The 20,812-nt window shown below is 45.4% G+C and overlaps 2 protein-coding genes across 7 annotated transcripts in view; both read left to right on the forward strand.

The window, feature by feature from the left end:
• IGDCC4 (immunoglobulin superfamily DCC subclass member 4) overlaps positions 1 to 7,892 on the forward strand; it is a 79,628-nt gene extending 71,736 nt beyond the window's left edge. For 2 of the 5 annotated variants that reach the window (XM_087941293.1, XM_087941291.1), the window contains exons 19-21: positions 461 to 698; positions 2,821 to 2,985; positions 3,960 to 4,523. In XM_087941293.1, coding sequence (XP_087797419.1) covers positions 461 to 698; positions 2,821 to 2,985; positions 3,960 to 4,493 — 937 coding nt within the window. In that variant the 3' untranslated portion in view covers positions 4,494 to 4,523. Of the gene's footprint in view, positions 1 to 460; positions 699 to 2,820; positions 2,986 to 3,959; positions 5,735 to 6,411 lie in introns of those variants that run through there. The other 3 variants (XM_087941292.1, XM_087941294.1, XM_087941295.1) reach the window with 2 other exon arrangements.
• A 6,291-nt stretch (positions 7,893 to 14,183) lies between these two features.
• IGDCC3 (immunoglobulin superfamily DCC subclass member 3) overlaps positions 14,184 to 20,812 on the forward strand; it is a 123,499-nt gene continuing 116,870 nt past the window's right edge. The window contains exon 1 of one of the 2 annotated variants that reach the window (XM_087941298.1): positions 14,184 to 14,532. In XM_087941298.1, coding sequence (XP_087797424.1) covers positions 14,472 to 14,532 — 61 coding nt within the window. In that variant the 5' untranslated portion in view covers positions 14,184 to 14,471. The remainder of the gene's footprint in view (positions 14,533 to 20,812) is intronic. The other variant, XM_087941297.1, reaches the window with a different exon arrangement.

The following is a 20,812-nucleotide window of genomic DNA, read 5'->3' on the forward strand; positions in this document are numbered from 1 at the left end:
GCCGGCATGACTAAACACCGAAGGCGCACAGAACGCTGTTACCTTCTCACCAAAAGGGTCCCTATTTTTCTACTTGCATTTTTACATGCTTTCGGTTGGTAGAAGCTGGGACCAGCAATGGGAGCTCACTCCGTTATACGGCGCTAGGGATTCGAACTGCCGATCTTTCTGATCTACCCTTCAGCGTCTTAGCCAGTGAGCCACCGCGTCCCTTTTGGAGATTAGAGGTTTGCAATTAAAACTCAGTACGAGTAAGCCATCAAACACAAATCAACAAAACTACAAAAAACACACACATAAAAAACACAATTTCCATCATTCCTGAGCAGGGAAAAAATAACATCATTCCGAGCAGCATTGACTGAGATCATGATTTCCTTTACAGGCTTGTGATCAGTCTGGGATCTGTGTCTACGGAGCTGTCATCGGTGAACAATAACTGTCTCGTTCCTTTCTGTAGGAAATCCATGCCTGGTTTGGATCCCCAAGCTTCAGGAAGCCATGTGTATCACCACCGGAACCGACAGGCAGCGCCCCTCTCGGTGATCCCTTCAACTTCCCACGAAATGGAGTCCCTCATGGCTCCCCTTTCTGATGGCGCTCCCTCACCTCCGAGCGATTGTGCAGAGCTGACTGAAGCTCATGGTCTCATCCGTGGTCATCCTCTGGAGGGCAATGTGGGCCACCTCCCAATAAAGGTACGGCCAAGGTCCTTTTGTTGTGTTCTAGGGGATCCCGTTCTTCTTATGGAGAGGAAGATCCTGTAGATTGTCTATCCCCAAATAGCAAAGGCGGCTGCTCTGTGCACCTTTAGTGTGTAGCCATTGGTGTTATTCAAATCTTTTTTATTCCTGGTTCTGTGGCTTGGCTTGGTTCTTGGTTCTTGTACTGGTTCTGTGGTCATGGCTTGGTGGGCATGGCAGGGGAAGGACACTGTAAAATTCCCATTTTCACCCCACTCCAGCGGAAGGATATACTGCAAAATCTCTATTCCCTCTCTGCCCCCACTAACCCACTTTCTAGCTCCTGTGCAGCAGTGATGGTTTTTTTTACCGGTTCAGTCCGGTTCTGCTGAGCCGGTAGCGCTGATTCTGTTGTTGGGCCCGACCGCCCGCCCAGGCTCCCATGCTAACCTTTATGTCCTACTTTTGAAGCGCAGCTGCTTTGCGCGGCACAGAAGAGTGTGCCACGCAGCAGCTGCTGAAGTGACAGAGTGCAGGATTGCAGGAAGTGAGTCAAAAAGCGTCTGCATGTTTGGTGTGTGCTCACGCACCCGCAAAATGTGTGTGTGCATGCAAAACACACCCATCAAGGCACGCTCACCGAACTGGTGGTAAAAAAAAAATTGAAACGCACCACTGCTGTGCAGGCAACAAAAGAAGACCCAGCTGAGACTCTGGAGGCTGCGAATAGATGGGGGTGAGGCCAGTCAGAGGTGGTATTTACCTCTGAATTCCTTATAATTTCTGCTACTGGTTCTCCAGAACTGGTCAGAATTGGTTGAATACCACCTCCGATGCTGGTCACATGACCCCAGAAGTGTCCTTAACATTGGGTCCTTAAGAAACAGAAATGAGCACTGCCTCCTAGTGTCGGACACGACTGGACAAGGGAAATCTTTACTTTTACCTGTTATAACTTCAGATGGCTACTGAACAAATGATTATTAATTCAAGGGCTACATGTATTGCCTTCCATTGGCCCTGCCCCCTTTTTTAAACCCCTCCCACTCCTTTGCCCATTTAGAAGGTCCACTAATAACTTCAAGTCCAACATTTACAAATATATTGTAAGCACAAATGCACACAGCGACTCTAAAAGCGGTAAATCCTGCCTGCGTTTGTGCAGCCACTAGAGGGAAGCAAATACACTGCTGAAAGTTGAAAGTTGACCTGCTAAGACATCGCTCTGTGTGTGTGTGTGTGCGTGTGTGTGTGTGTGTGTGTCTGTCTGTCTGTCTCTCCTGCTCTTTGCAGTTCGTGGAGTCAAGCAGGAGACTTTTCCACCTTGAAAGTTGTTTGCAAGCACGTACACGCACGTACACACACACACACACACACACTGCTCAGTGGCTGCATTTCTTTTTAAAAATGGCTTTTGTTTTTTTGACTTACCAGAAAAAGAGAAAAGAAACAGAAAGTGAAACCAGACAAAATGTTGCACATACGAAGGCTTCTCATACATGTATATATGCTTCTATAATTTTTGAACAGTGACAATTTAGTTTCAGTACCCCTCTGCCTCCAACTTTCCAGTTGTGTTACTATCCATTATCCTTGAAGAGGTTTTTGAGTTTCAAAATAAAGCAGAAAATGACCAGCACTCTTTTTGCAGGTCTAGAAACTACAATACCTCAATTTTATACCTCTTTCCAAAGTATTTTACCCCTTTTCCACCAATGCAAGATACAGGTGCTTAACTTTGAAACTCTAAATTCTTTGAGCCCTGATTTCCTGAGTCTTCCTACTTCAGTCTTCCTTTCTAATGAAGTTGTGTATTTAAAGTCTTCTGCTGAAGTTGTTCTTTTAGTATCTTCCAGAAACACAATAGCTGTCAAGTAGAGGGAATGAAAAAAATATAATGCTGTTTTGAGAGGGTTTTTCAGAAGCCATGTTGTGATTCTCCTAGCCAAAGCCTTTGCATTCATCTAGGTCCTTTGTCTTTAAAATGAAGCTGTGATCATGTTGTCCTATGTTATGCTGAAAACTCTTGTACAGCACTGTCAAATTAAAAAAAGGAAGGAAGAGCAAATAAAATAGCTTTAAGCAGATAAATGCCAGTGTGGGATTAGAGATAATGTGCGTTTTTCTTTTGATTCAGCAGCCTCCGTGGGAGAAATCTCTCAACAGCTGGACAAATAGCATTGCTGGCTACGGAGTCCCCATTCCAAGAGAGCCCACCATGACTTTGAATGGATCACTGAAGATGGCTTCCAATGGAGGACAGAAGCTCTTGTTGCAAGCTCTGGTTTACGAGGTTGTCACGGTGTGTATTCCCAGCAGGGAGACATTTTCTATCCTTAACGGGGTGGAGACCCACCACTTAGTTAAAAGACTAACTATGGTGATGGTGAAGTTCTCTTAAGATGCTCAACTTCGCTTATCATACTCGTCGTCTGATTTATCATGCATTGAGCAGAGCACTGTTTTCAAGCGCTGCGCATCGTTTGGTTGTTTCTGCTCTAGGTTTTGTATATGGCTCAACAAAATAAAATAGCGAAATAAGCTCCCAGGCTCTCCCGGTGGTTTCCTGGTTTTCTAAATAGCAGGATTCTGAAGGTAGACTAGTCACAGCTCCCCTGGCTAAGAATTATGGATGGTCTAATCCAAGCATCTGTAAAGAATGTCAGGTTGGGTGACTTAGCATCTTTCTCCAGTATCTATGAGATGAGCCACGGTGGCACAGTGGTTAGACTGAAGTACTACAGGCTACTTCTGCTGACTGCTGGCTGCCTGCAATTTGGCAGTTCAAATTTGACCAGGCTCAAGGTTGACTCAGCTTTCCATCCTTCCAAGGTCGGTAAAATGAGGACCCAAATTTATTTATTTGTTTGTTTGTCAAATATGTACAAGATAACAAGAACATAAACAAGAACAAAGGAAGTAAATACAGATAAATGGGGACAGTAAGACAGGGACAGTAGGCACGCTGGTGCGCTTATGCACACCCCCTTTAAGGACCTCTTAGGAATGGGGTGAGGTCCACGGTAGACAGTTTGAGGTTGTTGAAATTGTTGAGGGCGAGAGGCTGACTCTGTAAAACTGCTTAGATAGGGCTGTAAAGCACTGTAAAGTGGTACATAAGTCTTAAGTGCTATTGCTATCTACCTTGAACTTACTGGGTATGTGTTTACTCACTTAAATTTGAATTCTTGCACTAACAGGGAGTTGGGTTTGTTGATCTCAGTGCCACGTCCATTTCTACGGTTCTAAGAATCCTTTTTTATTATTATTCCTAAGAATGAAGCGAAAAAGGAGCACCCACCCAGTAGCCTCAATCAACTGGAAGCTGAGGTCATTGTCCATTCGGATTTCTTGGCCTCCAACCGAGATTGTGGTTCCCAACTCAACATGCTGGACCTAGAAAGGACCCCCTGTAAGGATTGTGAACCAGAAACATTCCCCATGGAAGACCTACCTAAACGGGTGTCTTACCGCTCCTCTCAGCAAGATCTCAGTGTTACATCCCAAGACCAAGACGGCAAGGGTGAGCCTGAAGAACCCGATACACTGCTGAAGATCAAGAGAGAGGCTCACCAGAGAGCTTCCAAATTACATGGAGCAGATGTGGGGCTCCCCCAGCCTGGAGGAAGCTTGGACGCAGTGGGACACGGGGACTCTGAGTCATCCCACAAAGGGGCAGTGGACACACAGCCCATCTTGTGCGATGCCCTTCCCACAGCCCAACCACAAGGCTTTCTACATGGTGGCCTCTCTAATAGAATTGACTCGCCTTCCGGGTTTGAAAATGCAGCATGCGTCCACCATCTTTGATGAGAGCTTTGATTAAATTCTTGGCCACGGCAGAGCTAGGAGCAGTGGTGGGATTCAAATCATTTAACAACCGGTTCTCTGCCCTAGTGATTTCTTCCAACAACCAGTTCACCAAACGGTTCAGAAAGTTAAAATCGGTTCTCCTGAAGTGTTGTGAACCGGCTGAATTGCACCACTGGCTAGGAGAAACAAAATAGCTATTAAGATTAGGTCTTCATGGCACTAAATAATCTCATAATTTGTGATTGGGAAAGGAATGATACTCGCTCCATAAGATTTTATAAGGAGGATCTTCCCCCCATGAAGTATTGTGTCTGCCGTCTCTTCCCCAGCCACTCTGCAAAGGCTACGGAAAATCAGTGAACGTCATACCAATTATGAGTTAATGTTGTGCCTCCACAAAGATCCAGGAGTAGGCAGCGTAAGGCCTATAAGCCTCCTTCCAGCCCACCAGCTACATACACCATTTTACTACCAGGTGCAGCTGTCACATAACCAGTTGTGTTGGGTGGGCGATTGTTTCATGAGACATTGTGGGTTGGTCCCAGAGTTGATCTGCTCTTTGGAATGTCGTAACAGATCTTAGGTGCCCTTTTTCTACGTCTCCAAAGGATGAAATGAAGCAGAGATGGAAAGCAATAAGTCAGATGGCCTGAGAAGATTTTGTAGAGTCCCTTGTTCTGCCCCAGGCGCTAGGACTAAAGCCAAATGCATATTTTTTTTTGCCAACTGTTTTTACTAAGAAGACACGTCAGTCTCCAAATGTCCATCACAAACTGAGAAAAAGAAATTTGCATCAGAATAATATACATATGTATTCTTGCAAGGATCTTTTGATTAAGATAATTGCGAAAATATTTCTCTCCAGGGTCTCCAAAACCTATCAAATCTGTTTGAAGTATCAAGCCACTTTCAGCCCCCTTTAAAAATAACTGTCAGTCTCTAGATGTAGAGAGAATGCACCAAAGCAAAGTATGGTTTGTTCATTTGTAGCTTAAGCGTGTTGTGTGACCCACCCACCTTTATGGTGTATAAATCACAGGTTACAGTTGAATGTGGTTTGTTAACCCAGCTAGCTTAGTTTGCAGACTCTGATAAAGCATAACTTGGCTTAGCATGTTGTGTGAACTCAAGCACTGAATCAGAGGAATATTCTCAATTGCCTGAATGTTTTTTCCTTTCCTATTAGCATCGGGATGGTTAGAAGTTTAACCCAACACTCAATAAATACATTAATCTTGTCGGCTTCCCACTAGCATGTTCTGGCATTGTGGGTTTGATGAAAGGTGTGGCTAGTGTAAATCACACCAGGACAAAACTGCAGATGTGTTTTGCATTAGATGTGTGTTAGTCTCCCGAAGAGGGACTTTGACTAGGAAACCTGTCATGCAACCAGTGTGTTTGTACCTTAGCTCCATGAAGAAAAGAACTGAAGGTTTTCTTCATGACATAGTTCCATTTTTGGCCAGAGCTGATAAGTTATGAAAAGTACTTGGTGCTGCAGTGATAAATCTTTGGCCCCGTGGCATTCTCTTGAAATGGGCATGCTATAGGTGGAACATAAGATACATTCCCTCATTCCAAGATGGACCGTCTTCTGTGGACCATCTTTCAGCGACGAAGTTCTAAAAAAAATCACACATGAATTAGTTTCAGGAACAATGCAGTGGATTGTCTCTACTTGTCTTTGATTTGGAGACCCTACTGATATGATACTTTTCCTGCTCCAATAACATATGGCCCATTGAGTGAAGCCATCCCCCAGAGATTGGCAGAGAGTCCTCAGCTGGAGACATAACCAAGGACTAAGAGCAATCTTGGAGCAATAGGAAAGTTGAGTAAAGGACTGAAAAACAAATGCGGACATTGTAATCTTCCTGAGTAGTGTGAACCTACCCATTTGTTTTATTATCCACAGTTGAAGAAACATGGCTAAGTGTGATGCAAGCACCACAGAGTTTCCTCCATCACCTGGTTAAAAAAATGTGACCCTCTCTGGAGTTCCTTGTTATTGTGACTTCAGTCTGCAGGACACCGAAACAATTGATTAACTTGCTTAAGGCTTTGAGATGAGACACATCATACACGAAGCCAAAATCAAATTACCTGAATGAATTTATATTCAGCCAGCCACTTGGTTTGTAAATCATGGTTTACAACCAGCATCTTTCTCAAAGCCAACCACCTGTGGATTCTTCAACACACTATGGTGAAGCAAACCTTGGTAGGTCCTAGTCCTACCGACCTAGTCTTATCATTTTGGCTGAAATAGGATGGACTGGACTGGACTCCTTCTGGCTGAGAGCTGATGAAGATTAGCATATGGATACCTTCTCCCTGTGGAATCTTTTGAGAAACTAGAGATGATTCAACCATGGTTTTTCACTCGGATGCAACCCGTTTTCTCAACTCTGGAGGTTCCTTCCTTGGAATGCAGATTTTTTTTAAAAAAAAATAAGAGCTGGCTGTTCCTCTCATATCTTGGGGGGTTCCAAGCTGAAAGCTATCTCTCTCACAGCTTTTGTTTCTCTTGCGTGACATGACTCTTTCAAAAGTTAGGCGGGGCAGTTTCTTTCTACACACTCTGCGAGTGCTTCTAACAGCTTGTACTGAAAACTTGAGGACTTCCTTCAGCCTCCTGGGATGGGTCCATGACAATTCACCTCAGCCAACTCACTGCAGGGAAAAACCCGCTCTGGGGCCAAGAGTTAACACAAATATCAAAGAAATAGTGGAACAAAATCGTTTAAAGAAAGGATGCCAAAGGAGGGACAAAAATATGTGTGAATGAATGACAAAAATCCAAATAATGTTTACATCGCTTTAAATAATTAAACGGAATTGTTGAATTGTCCCGCTGCAAGGGTCAAGTGGCGAGTTGGCCATAGCGAGTTGTTGAGTTGGCCGTGTTGAGTTGGCCATGTTGAGTTGGCCGCAGCGGGTTGGCCGTGGTGAATTGGCTGCAGTGAGTTGTCCCATCTGGGTTGCCTCACCAATCTGTGCATTTAGTTTAGGAGGCTACTGGGGATTTCCCCCACACCAGCCCCACGGAAGTAACTGGGATCCGTGCAGGATTCCCTTTCTTTGCATTAGATTTGCAACAGACATTTTTTGCCAATTTAGGCCTCTGAATTCTTGTACCTAATATTTTAGGTATCGGATCTATCTTTTTTCTCCTTTTTTAACGTATGACAATGTATTTTTTAATTTCTTCAGAGCATCTTGTATTATTTAATTTTATATAAAAGAGACGAAAAAAAAATAATAGTGTGTGCTCTAGTGTAGCCTTTTTACACCTCTTCTCTATTGTGTCTCCCTTCTCCCCTTAACACAACTACCTCATGCTTTTTTTTTTTTTTGGTTTTTGGTTTTTAAATAAAAATAAAGCAGTAGATTTTGCTCTTTGGTCCCACTCTCTTCTTTCTTGCTCTCTTCTGCTTTAAATGTTTGCAGAATTCACTGATGCATTATGATCAATGTTGCTAAATGATATCAGAAATGGCCAGTTTTTTTAAAAAAATAATAATAATTGAAACACAATTAGTTAAAAGCAAGACATTTAGATTATAGGGAAGGTGATTTTGTGGCATTGGGATAATTGCCTATTCTGTTTCAGCAGGTTATTCCTGGCTATGAATCATGGCTTGTCCATTCTTCATCTGTCCTATTTAGGTCTAATGCAGAAAGGATATGAAGTGGACATTTGAAAGCCATATACTTTGGCCAGAGAATGCTGTTTTGTAGCTATCTGGAATTCCTCCGAGTGACAGAAGATTTGATAGCAACTCCCCTTTCGTATCTAAACTGTATCAAATAAGAGGGGTATATATTCATCCCTGACCTGCAGGTTACCAATACTGTACTTGGGGGGGCGGGGGGGGGAAATAGCCAACAAGGCAAAATAGAATCAAGATCATGTGTAGAAAGAGAACGGTGTTTCATCATAAACAGAAATCAGAGGTCCACTTTTTCAGGGTAACACATTTATTTTGTGTAGCTAACAGAACCCAAGGCCTTTTAATAAATTCAGAGCATATGAAAAGGTGTTACCAAACTTCTGGTTTTAATAATAAATATTCTATTTCCACATTTCCTCCACCTTGCAAAAAATTAAAGTCATCTGAAAGAGGCTGCCACTTTTAACTTATTTCTGTTATAGATTTTTTTTTGTTTTGCTTTTTGATTGAGAAAACTGAACGTTGGACAAATGTTTAAAAAAAACATAGAGAACAAGAAATCATGTACCCAGAACAAAACCAAAATTTTAACAAGTTTAAAATGTGTGGAATTTCCATATATATATATATACATACACCCAGAGACAAATATGGATACATCTATGATGTTAGGGAGAAATACAACTTCTTCAATATCCATATTCAATATTTCTACTCAGCATGTTTTTTGCACAACAAAAATAAATTTCTTGGTGAAAAATGCCAACTAGATTTGAATAAATCATGGAGATAATAAAGATATACTTGAATATGTTCTGTATCCTTAGTTGTAGGGGTTATCAATGTTACTAAATTTGACCAATCCAATTAAATGCACATTTTTCAATTTCCAGTGTTCTGCAATGACAAATTTTACAGATAGCATCAGAAATCAGTTTCTCTCATCATATGAACAAAAATGCATTATTTTATTTTAAATTAAATTAAATTTAAATAAATAAATAAATTTATTTATTTAAATTAAAATTTATTTTAAATTAAATAAGATATAATATAAAATACGAACAGTAAACCAACAGCAGAATTAACTGTGAAAGTTTTCCAATTTCTTAAAATCCTTTGAACCCAAAGTTGGGCTTTGACACACCCAAGTGTGTGCTTACAACTCTGACAATGACATTTAGAAAGGCTCCAATTTACACCGGGTATTTCATAGTTTGATGCCCCCATGTGATCTTTATGGCCAGATCATGAAACCCACTGAAGCAGATTTTATGCTATAATCCGTTCCAATGAGATTCATTGAGTTCAAATCTCAGTTCATTCTCTGAAAGTTTTATAGGGCTTCACCATAACATCACACAGTTTCCCATCCAGAGTTCCTTTAGTGGATGGGTGATGATGTAAGCAAGAGAGAGAGAAATATGATAGCAAAAGAGATGATAGACAGGTGATAGAGATGTGAGATAGGTAGACAGACAGATAGACAGACAATAGATAATTGATAATGGAAGAGATAAATGACAGGTGATAAACATAGAGACAATCGAAAGTCAGATAATAAATAATTGATAGAGATGATATAAATAGGGTAGGTAGATACATGGATGGATGGATAGATGGAGATTGATGATTGATTGACAACATTAAAAGAGATCCCATTGGATTTAATTAAAGTAGATATATGCTAGCCTTCAAACACTGAACTGGTCAAAATGGACAGGATCGACTTAACATACAAAGGAATTATTTATCAGATTGTTTGAAAGCAAGTAAAAAGAGTTACAGATCATTTTGCAACATGATTTCAGCTGTGACCTACTTCTATCAATAATCAAGTCTTAATTGTACCACTTCTTTTAACTTCCCGTTCCTTGTATTAACCGAATAAATACCCACATTTTAAAAGAGGATGTCAAGAAACAGGAGGGAAGAAAAATCAAGAGTCAAAAATAATTTCACTTGGAGATAATTGGTTGGGTTTGCATTGTTACGATCTTTTCAGCCACAGTTTAATGCCTAATTCATACTAAGCTACTGTGCCTAGTATTAATACCATACCACAAATGCCCATAAACCACAAACAAATTGAACCCAGCTAATGCCTCTATTATTAAGTTACTCCTTTAAAAAAAATTGATAAAATGTATAACTCATGCTAAGCAACTGCCTATCGGGCTTTTCATGTGGTCTCCAAGCTGTTCTTCTAAGCTTAGTGTAATGACCGCTTTTACAAAACATGCGTTATCCCCATGTGTGAAAACCCAAGTTAATAAACCAATAGGGGTGACTTGTTTTGGATAGGTGTGCTGTATTTACACCATTGTTAAGGTTTTAGATTAGGGGAAATCCTGCTTTAAAACATACTTTGTGGTCCAGATGCTAAAGTTGTAGCCCACTAATATTTCTGGTATTTTAGTTGGGTAGATCTAAAAAGCTCTTTTTTGAGGTCAGCCAGGACTAGATGTTTAAGGTTTCCCCTTTACCTTCTCATCCCACATACATTAAAAACCTTGATCTCTTCCAATAAGCTCTCAGAATCTATTTTATTTCAAGGTCTACTGTCTTGTCAATCCAAGTTGTACTGTCAAAGCATCCTTGTAGGAACAAGAACCATAAATCTACTTATTTCCATCAGGTTTTCTACACAAATAGAGCTTGGATTTTTTTAAAAATACAGATAAGAGTCCATTCAGGCTTAGCTAACATTTACTTATGCAGATAACATAGTTCCCAGCTAATCTTTTTGAAAATTGTAAATAGGTCTGGGATTATAAAAGCTGAAATTTTACACATCTGGAGACCCCCAGCTATTGGTATGTAAAGCTGGCAAATACTTTCCTACATTGTGGTGAGCTGTAATGTGTTTTATTCGGTTTGGGTTATCATGATAGAAACCTATATATTGTGATTTGCGAATCATGATTATAGTTTACAATTTAGCTAGTTAAGATTTATTTAACTATCCATTATTGGCAAAACAATGGCTTACTGTGATACAAAAACTCACAACTGGGTGTTCCTCTTCATCTGTCAGGTTCAAAGAATCAGGGCTATCCGTTAAGTTGAAGTTCAAAGTATTTATTGCTTGTCATCATCCTTTTCTTTTAATGACCCCATAATCCCTTGCGGGATGGAGTCTGGGCAACTGAATGGAGCTGAGTATTTACTGGCCAGATGCCCTTCCTGTTGCCAATGAGGAGTTATATTCAGCAGGTATAATCTCAAGGTGCCCAAAGAAAGAAATATTGTTCAAGTGTACATACAAGAATCTATTCAACGCAAGTTCAACACTAAATTGGGTCAATGGATTTCAGGAGGAATTGCATTAGACCGTTTGAGGGAACGTAATGATTCTAGGCTGATGGCTCATTTAACTCCACCCCCACCTCTGCCTGCTCTTCTCCTACCTACACCATTCCATTACACACATTGTTAATATTGGCACTGTACCCAAAAGTAGCTTATCATATTTTGGTGGAATATAATTGTAGCCTCATACAAGATTAGTACTTCCAACCCACACACCCAAAAGCAGTAACTGTTGCATTTTATTCCTTTTCCATTTGCTTTTTGACTAATTATCCACCAAAGTGCCTCTAATGCAATTGGAATGGTTATTACCAGCTTGGGTCTAATCTGTTAGTGACGGGGGAGTGGAATTCAGTAGCCGTTCTGTGAAGCGAACTGTTTTGCTTGGCTCTCTCCATCAAGGGAAGGAATCTGATCTCAATGTTTGGTAATCTCTCCTCCAGCTATGAAGAAATGGTATTGTATGTCCTCTCCTTAAGACTGGCACCTTTACAATGAGAACTGAGACTGAAACTAGATGACCAAAGAAAATAACCCATAAATGTGTCATGCTTAAAATATCCAGACTGAAAGAAATTTGGCTGTATCTGGAAACTCTCTTATATAGATCATACAACCACCAACTGGCATTAAGTGTAAGCTTGTGCAAGAGAAAATCCTTTGTAGGACATAGAACAGGGTTGGAAGGGACCCTAGAGGTCTTCTAGTCCAGCCCTCTGCTCAAGCTGGAGTCCCTATACCTCTTCTTGAAAACCTCCAGTGATTTTTGTTGAACCGAACCAAGCTGTGCATTGGGTGGGGGTAATGGCACTCAAATTGCAGCTGATTTCTAGACTGTTTAGACAAACCACAGTTTAAATCCGCCCTCTGATGCTGCCTTATATGTGAATAAGTCCCACTGAAGAAAATGAGATGTGCAGTATTTTGGAAGAAAAATATCCAGGGTTGGTCCAAACCAATGCTTTATTGATTGGAAGACCTTAAAAATAACCCCTGGGCTCGGAAGGCGTATTTTGTCATTTAGAACATTGTCAGAAGTGACAAACAAAAGTCAATTTATGTGAGTGAAGAAGATGATCCTGACAGCTAGAACAATTAACCATATGGAACAACCTGCCTCCAGAAGTTGTGAATTCTCCAACACTGGAAGTTCTTAAAGATGAGATTGGATAACCATTTGTCTGAAGCGGTGTAGGGTTTCCTGAGTGTGTTAGGGACTAGAAGACCTACAAGGTTCCTTCCAACTATTCTATTTGATTTTCCATTCTATTCTGGCAGATCTCAGGAAAGGAGAAAGGAGCGGAGGGAGGATCCTGAATTTTGCATGCCAAGGAGGTAGCAATAACTAAGAAAATGCCAACATGCAAACAGAGCAGTCAGAAGGAAAAGCAGCATACAGGTAGTCCTCGATTCACAACAGCTCATTGAGAGACCGTGCAAAGTTACAGCGGCACTGAAAAATGCTACTTATGACGGTTTTGCACAGTTACAATTTCTCTTCCTTGCAGTCTCCATAGATCTAACTGGGAAGGAAGGAAGGAGGGAGAGGAAAGAAGGGAGGAAGGAAGGGAAGGAAAGGAAGGGAGGAAGGAAGGAAGGAAAGAAGGAAGGAAGGAAGGAAGGAAGGAAGGAAGGAAGGAAGGAAGGGAAGGGAAGGGAAGGAAGGAAGGAAGGAAGGAGGGAAGGAAGGAAGGAAGAAGGGAAGGGAAGGGAGGAAGGAAGGAAGGAAGGAAGGAAGGAAGGAAGGAAGGAAGGGAAGGAAGGAAGGAAGGAAGGAAGGAAGGAAAGGAAGGAAGGAAGGGAAGGAAGGAAGGAAGGAAGGGAAGGAAGGGAGGGAGGGAGGGAGGAAGGAAGGAAGGGAGGAAGGAAGGAAGGGGAAGGGAGGAAGGAAGGAAGAGATCTTGTCTCTCTCCAAGCCTGGGGGCTGGGTCTCACCTGGGCACCAACGTGGCCAAACCAGGTGCAGGCTTGCAGCTCCCATAATCCCTCCCCAGCACAGGCACATGGGAACAGGGATCCCGGCCAACAGCCACCCCAACTATTTCAGGATTTTGTGTCCCCCTTCCCCTCAGGTGCTGGCTGGGTTTCTCCCCTCCTGGGAGCAGGGGCAAAATGGGTTGCCAACCTGGCGGCGGTAAGGCCCCTCCCCAAATCGCTGGACTCCGGGTACTTCATCTCCCCAGCCTCCAGCGAGACCCCCCACACCCCAGCCCCGAGGAAGGAGAAGGGAGAAGGGGGAGGTCCAGGGAGTATCCCATGCCCGGCTGCACGTGCGTGTGGAGGTGTATGAGTGTGTGTGTGTGGGAAAGATCCGCTTTTCTTTTGTGCCACCTTTCGCACCCCCAATTCCCTCCCGCGGGCGCGCCCTTCGGCTGGTCCAGGAGCCCCTCGAGCGCGGTGGGGAAGAGGAAAGAAGGCGGGCGCGGGGGGTCAGTCACTTGCCCCTCCGGCCGTTGCTCGCCTTTGTTCTGCCCCTTCGCGGGCCTCCCGAGGGAGGGCTTGGGCCGGGGGTGGGGTGTGTGGGGGGGCAGCGCGGGCGCGGGCGGGAGCGAGAGGCCAGGCTGGGCGCAGCAACAGCCCGGAGCGCACCAGGCGAGGATGCTGCCGCCGCTGCCGCCGCTGCTGCCCGGCAAGATGGCGCAAGGCGACCCCGGCCCCTGTTTGAGGAGGTGGAGGAGGAGGAGGAGGAGGGGCTCTAGCTCGGCCTTCGGGAGCTCCAGCCCCGGGACGACGCCCCCCCACGCGCTCTCTTCCTCCAGCCGGCTTTCTCTCCCACCCCCGTCCCCTCCCCATCCCTGCGCTCGCAGCCTCGGACGGGCGCTTTGTCCGCAGCCTCGCCGGAGCCCGGCGCCCCACCCAGCCCCGCCGCCGCCGCCGCCGCTCCTCCTTCGGCCTCCGCTCGCCGGTGGCGGCTCCGGGAGGTGCTGGGAAGCGCGGGGGGTGGGAGTGTGTGTGTGTGAACCGACCGCCGCCCACCGCCCCGAAGCCAATGGCTTCTCCGCTGACGCCGGCTTGCTCGCTCGCCTTCCTGCTGCTGGCGCTGGGAGCAGGTAAGCGCCGCGACCGCCCCGGGGCGGAGGGTGGGAAGGGCGAGGCGCGAGGGGAGCGGGTGGGGGGGCGGGGGGCTGATGGGAGCCGGGCCCTTTTTCAGCCACCCGAGCCTTTCTTGGAACTTGTGGACTTGGATCAGGGAAGGTTCTTTCTTTCTTTCTTTCTTTCTTTCTTTCTTTCTTTCTTTCTTTCTTTCTCGCTCTTTTTCTTTCGCTCTCCTTCCCTCCCTCCCTCCCTCCCTTCCTTCCTCTCTTCCTCTCCTTTTTCACACCTTACCTTGCTTCCTTCGCTTCTTTCCTCCGTTCCCGTCCCTTCCATCTTTCTTTCCTTCCTTCCTTCCCTCCCTCTCTCCGCCCGTTCATTCATTCGTTCCTTACTTGCTCTCCCCTTTCACACCTCTCTCCTCGCTTCCTTCACCCGTCTCTTTCCCTCTTTCCTTCTTTCCCTGCCTCTCTTGCTCTCTCCTTCGCTCCTTCCCTCCCTTGCTCGCCTCTTCTACACCTCCTTCCTTCCCTCCTTCCTTCCCCCTCCTTTCGTAGCTGTCTCTCTCTCTCTCTCTCTCTCTCTCTCCTTTCTTCCCTTCCTTCCAGATTGGGGCAGCCAGTCGGAGAGACACCCGCTCCGCACCCTGCCCGGCTGGTGCCCTGCCTTTCTCCCCCCCCCACCGCTCCTTTCCCGCTCCTCGCTGGTGGTTGCCGGGTTTGGGATCCCGCCCCCTCCCCTCGCCAGAAAGCACATGGTTCTGTCAACAAGGCCTCCTCTTCCAAGGAGGGAAAAGTGCCAAGGAGCAGCAGTAAATAAGCCGCCTCCCGCGCTCCGTTTGGGCGCAGCCGGGAGCGCGTTGCAGGCGGGCGCTTCGCGGCTCTGCTCTCTTTCCCCGGCCGGCCGGCCGGCCGCGGACGAGTTCACACAATCCGCTGAACCCAGTTCCCGAAAGAGGTTTTGTGGTGCCTCGCTTGGCACGGCGCGGAAACGCGTGAAATGCAACCCCCCGTGGGATGACGAGGCTCCGCGACTTAGCTGCTGAGCTGCAGAACCAGCCCAGGCTTCGCGTGGAGGAAAGTTCGCCGGTCCCGTGAATGCAGCTGCCCGGTTTGCCGCGGGGAGGCTTGGAATGCCTTCCTGGGCAAGTGGGAACTGGGCAGTGCCCGGTTCTGATCCAGAGGTTTCCTCTGAGGCTGCTGGCAAGCCGAGGCCCCCGGAGCAGCTTGGCCAGTGTAGCCGGAGAGGCGTCCTGCCTTCGGACAAAGAAGACGGGATGAGCTCGGGCGCGGTGGCTCCGGTTGCTTCTCCTTGGACTCTCGACCGCCCTGACCTGGCGGCGTCGCCTCCCATCCTCTTGCCTCCAAGGGGCTTTTTCAAAAAACCAGCTGGGTTTCCTTGGGTTTCTTTCTTTTTTTTTCCTCTTGGAAAATGTTTTGCTTCTCACCCAAGAAGCTTGTTCAGAATGGAAGAAGCTTCTTGGATGAGAAGGGAAACGTTTTCAAAGAAAGAAAAAACCCCAAGAAAATCCAGTTGCCTTTTGGGGGGAAAAAAAAAGCACCTATAAGGACAACCATAATTTGGATGGTTGAGAAGCTCCATAGACGTCCTCCCACCCTCTTCTCCTCTTGGGACCACCAGTAGCCCTGAGCATGATAAGAGTTCCTCCCCTCCCCTCTCTTCTCTTCCCTCTCTTCCCCTCCCCTCCCCCTCCTCTCTTCCCCTCCCTTCTCCTCTCTTCTCCTTCCCTCTCCTCTCTTCTCCCCTCTCCTCTCTTCTCTTCTCCCCTCACTCTTTTCCCCTCCCTTTTCCTCTCTTCCCTCCCTCCCCTCTCCTCTTCCCCTCCCTTTTCCTCTATTCTCCTTCCCTCTCCTCTCCTCCCCTCTCCCCTCACACTCTTCCCATCCCCCCCTCCCCTCTCTTCTTCTCTCCTCCTCTCCTATCTCTTCCTTTCTTTCTCTTTTTTTTCATGCTTTGGTCGCTTGAATTTTTTCTTGGAATCCTAAAAATAATAATAATCTAGATATTCCTGTAAATCACCCTCCTGCCTTTTAAAACAAATCAAGGAAACCGATCCAGGGGGGCAAATCTCAGCAGCCTGTTGGCTATAGAACTGGGTTCTGTAGGAAAAGGGCTGGAATCGGCTCTCCTCAGAAGGCCCATGAAGTAGATTTTCCAATTCACGCTTCAGATCAGAAAAAAAAAGAGTGATTAATAGCACCCCCCTCGCTCTCCTTTGGGTAATGGTGAATTAATTAATCCAGAATAAAAGGACACGAGGAGGTGTGTACTGCACGCATGCGTGTAAGGAAAAGGCTATTGGTTGTGATGGCCAAAGGGGGGGGCATTCTCCCCCTCCCATCCCCGCTAGGCAGATTTATTTTGGGGTGGTGGGGGGGAAGCATCTGGGTGGCTTCTGTTGAAAACAGCCTGGTGGGGAGCACAGAACTGCGTCTTGGTTTTGCAAGAGATCTTTGTGGTTGAGTGGTCCAGAATTTCGGGAAAAGATTGGCAGAGAGGCTACCTCTTACAGAAAAAAATATTCTAATCCAATAGACTTTATTTTTTTTAAAAAAAATCTACTATTTTTAAGAATATTTTTGGATGTGTGGACATTTAGTGTATTGTTTCGTATTTGTTTATATCTCGGTGGGTGAGTGAACATTCATGGCGGATTTTTTAAAAATTGTTTGTGCCTGGAGTTTGTGAGCTGCTTACTTCAGTGGGCTCAGAGGCCCTGTCTTTTTTTCTGCAGGATTACTTCATGCAGGTAGTCCTCGACTTATGCCCATAATTGAGCCCAACATTTATGTTGTTAAACGCGACTGTTGTTAAATGAGTTTTGCCCCATTTTATGACCTTTCTGGCCACAGTTGTTAAGCAGTTGTTTAGTTAGTAACACAGGGACGCGGTGGCTCAGTGGCTAAGACGCTGAGCTTGTCAATCAGAAAGGTTGGCAGTTTGGCGGTTCGAATCTCTAGTGTTGCGTAACGGAATTGGCTCCCGTTCCTTGTCCCAGCTTCTGCCAACCTAGCAGTTCAAAAGCAGGTTAGAAAATGCAAGTAGAAAAATACGAGACCACTTTGGTGGGAAGGTAACAGTGTTCCTTGCGCCTTTGGTATTTAGTCATGCCAGCCACATGACCACGGAGATGTTTTTGGACAGGGCTGGCTCTTCGGCTTTGTAACGGAGATGAGCACCACCCCCTAGAGCCAGAAATAACTAGCACGTATTGCAATGACCCAGGGTGAGATACAAAACAAACACAGTCACAGAAAACCCGTGAAGCCCCTTTTATTCCTTTGCTTCCAAGCTCCAAATATCTTTGACGGAAGACAAAAACAGTTGCACAAAGAAGGAAAAAAGCAACACAAACCAGGCAAGATAAGGGCTGGAGGACGTCCCCAGATAACACACACTGGGAAGGACGCCAAACTCAGAGAGAAACTATAAACTAGAGATATTTACACGCTTTGTTTGCAGCGTTCGCCAGTACGCAGGTCAAACTCTTATTCAGTTGTCACACCTGCAGCCCATGAAGAGGATCAGGGCCCTCTCCACCCCAGTAGACCACGTGTCTCCCTTATCCTCTCCTCCCTGCGTGCCCTAGGATGGAGAAGGGATGGGCCTGGGTCCTCCTCTGGCTGCCCAGCCGGCCTCTGCCCTTCCCCAGTCTCCTCCACAACCTCCGGAGCCACACTTCCACTCCCTGTCGGCTGTTCCTCCTCTCCCTCAGAGTCAGTCTCCATCAGGGGCATGACATTATGTGCGAGGGGAACCTTTAGTTTGTAACATGGTTGTTTGAGTGAACCTGGCTTCCCCGTTGACTCTGCTTGTCAGAAAGACTCAAAAGGTGATCATGTGACCACGGGACACTGCAACCATCATAAATACAAGTCCTAGGCCAAGTATAGGTCGGCCTCACCTTTACGACCACACAATTGGTCCCAAGGTTAAGTTGTTTAGTGAGACGTTTGTGAAGTGAGTTTTGTCCCAGTTTACAACTTCCCTTGACACATTAGTTAAATGGCTCCCTGGAGTTGTTAAATTAGTCACACGGTCGTTAGGTGAATCTGGCTTCCTCCCCTCCATTGACTCGGCTTGTCAAAAGGTCACAAAAAAGGGATCACATGACACACACAGACATGGGACGCCGCAATTGTCATAAATGTGAATCAGTTGTCAAGCTGATGCTTGACAACTGATTCACATTTATGACAATTGTGGCGTCCTGTGTCTGTGTGTGTTATGTGAATGTAAATGACGTGACTCTGAGGATGTTGCAACCGTCACAAGCAGGGGTGGGATGTTACCAGTTCTGCCCGGTTCTAAAGAACCGTAGCTCTGAAGAGCAGCAGGCGCTGAACCGGTTCTGTGTTTGCTGCTGTTTGGCCCACCTGCCCAGGCTCTTCCCAGTCCTTTATTTCCTGCTTTTTCAACCTTAGCTGCTTTGCGCGGCACACCTGAGGTTGAAAAAGCAGGAAAAAAGAGGTTTTTCAAACGTTGTGCACCTGAGCTCAGTGCTTTTCAGCTGTTCGGGCGGCAGAGCTAAAGGTTTTTTTAGGTGCGCGCACAGCAAAACATTGTCACTGAACCAGTAGTAACACCAGTTGAATCCCACCCCTGGTCACAAGTATGAAGAATGGTCATAAGTCACTTTTTCCAATGCTGCTGTAACTTTGAACGGTCACTAGACGAACTGTTGTAAGTCAAAGACTACCTGGTACCTGAAGAGGTGCTGCCTTTTGGGAGAGAGTTTTGATCACAACCAGGGGTGGGACTCAATTTTTCTTTACTATCGGTTCTGTGGGCGTGCCTTGGTGGGCGTGGCAGGGGAAGGATAGTGCAAAATCCCCATTCCCTCCCCACCCCACTAACCTGCTTTTCAGTTCTGTTCTCCTTTTTGGGGCAACCAAAGGAGACCTAGCTGGTCAACTGTGGGCATGGCTTGGTGGGCATGACAGGGGAAAGATACTGTAAAATCTCTGTCCCCACTCCAGGGGGAAGGTTACTGCAAAATCCCCCTTCCCTCCCCACCCCACTAACCTGCTTTCCAGCTCTGTTCTCCTGTGGAGGGCAACCAAAGAAGACCCAGCCAATCAGCTAGGACTCGGGAGAATAGATGGGTTTGGCGGGGCCAGTCAGAGGTGGGATTTGCCAGTTCTCTGAACTACTCAAAATTTCCGCTACCAGTTCTCCAGAACTGACCAGAACCTGCTGAATATCACCTCTGATCACAACCAAGGTGGTTCATCTATAGTGCTGTGAATCCATGCAATGGGTTTTATCCAATAAGCTTTGATTCTTAACCAGGGATTTATATAAAAAAAATAGCATCTCGGGAGAACCTTATTTGGCGAAAAAGCAAAAAGACAAAAGCTGAAAATTTTGCCTTCCTTGGCTGAAAATAAATGGCTGCATTCGGTTTAAGGCTTTTCCGTCACAGCCGTTAAGCCAATATGAACATGTGAAAGTGGTAGAATCATAAGTAGCTACACTAACATAATTGGGTGAAATGATGGCTTAAACTCTCACTGGGAAAGTAGAAATGAAAAGCAGTGCAAGAGATTACGATGTTTCCCACTCCGATCCTTGAAAGTAATATGCTTTATTGCAAATCATTTATGACAAAGGTAAGAGCCCCTTTTCCGCCCCCACCCACTGAAGCCCCTATCCCAACACACACACACACACACACACACACACACACACACACACACACACACACATACCAGCAGAGCATTAAAAAGTTTTTCCTGGGAACGCACTGAATGGAAAGTTGAGTTGTCCCAAAGGTGTGTTTTTTTGTTTTTGTTTTACAAGAGGCAAACTGGACTTTCTGGTTTTCCTTTGAAGACGTTTTGCTTCTCATCCAGGAACTGAAGAAGCTCCTTGGATGAGAAGCAAAATGTCTTCAAGGAAAAAAACAAAGTCCAGTTGCTTTTTGAAAAAGCAATTTTGGGACAACCATGACCAGCATGACTGAGAATCTCCATAGGCAGAAAACAGGGTTGTTTTACAGCTGTTTGTTTATTTTCTACTCTGTCCATCCATTGCAGCTATCCAGCTTCTCAATATGTAGCTGATAAAAGTTTATGGGAACCCCAAAATTTTTGCCCCACATCTGCTTATCCCAGATCTTTGGGGAAGCAAATGGAACAAAAATGCCAAATACAGTCTAAAAAGACCTGGGCTAATTGTGTGTCGAACCATTAAAAAAAATAGTAAGGACTGCCATCTGTCAGAAATGGTGGAGGGTCTCCTGCTTGGGTTGGAGTGGGGGTTGGACTGGATGAC

The sequence above is a fragment of the Pseudonaja textilis genome, chromosome 13 (genome assembly GCF_049901715.1).
Source record: "Pseudonaja textilis isolate UNSWEBS1 chromosome 13, rPseTex1.2, whole genome shotgun sequence".
NCBI lineage: Eukaryota > Metazoa > Chordata > Lepidosauria > Squamata > Elapidae > Pseudonaja > Pseudonaja textilis.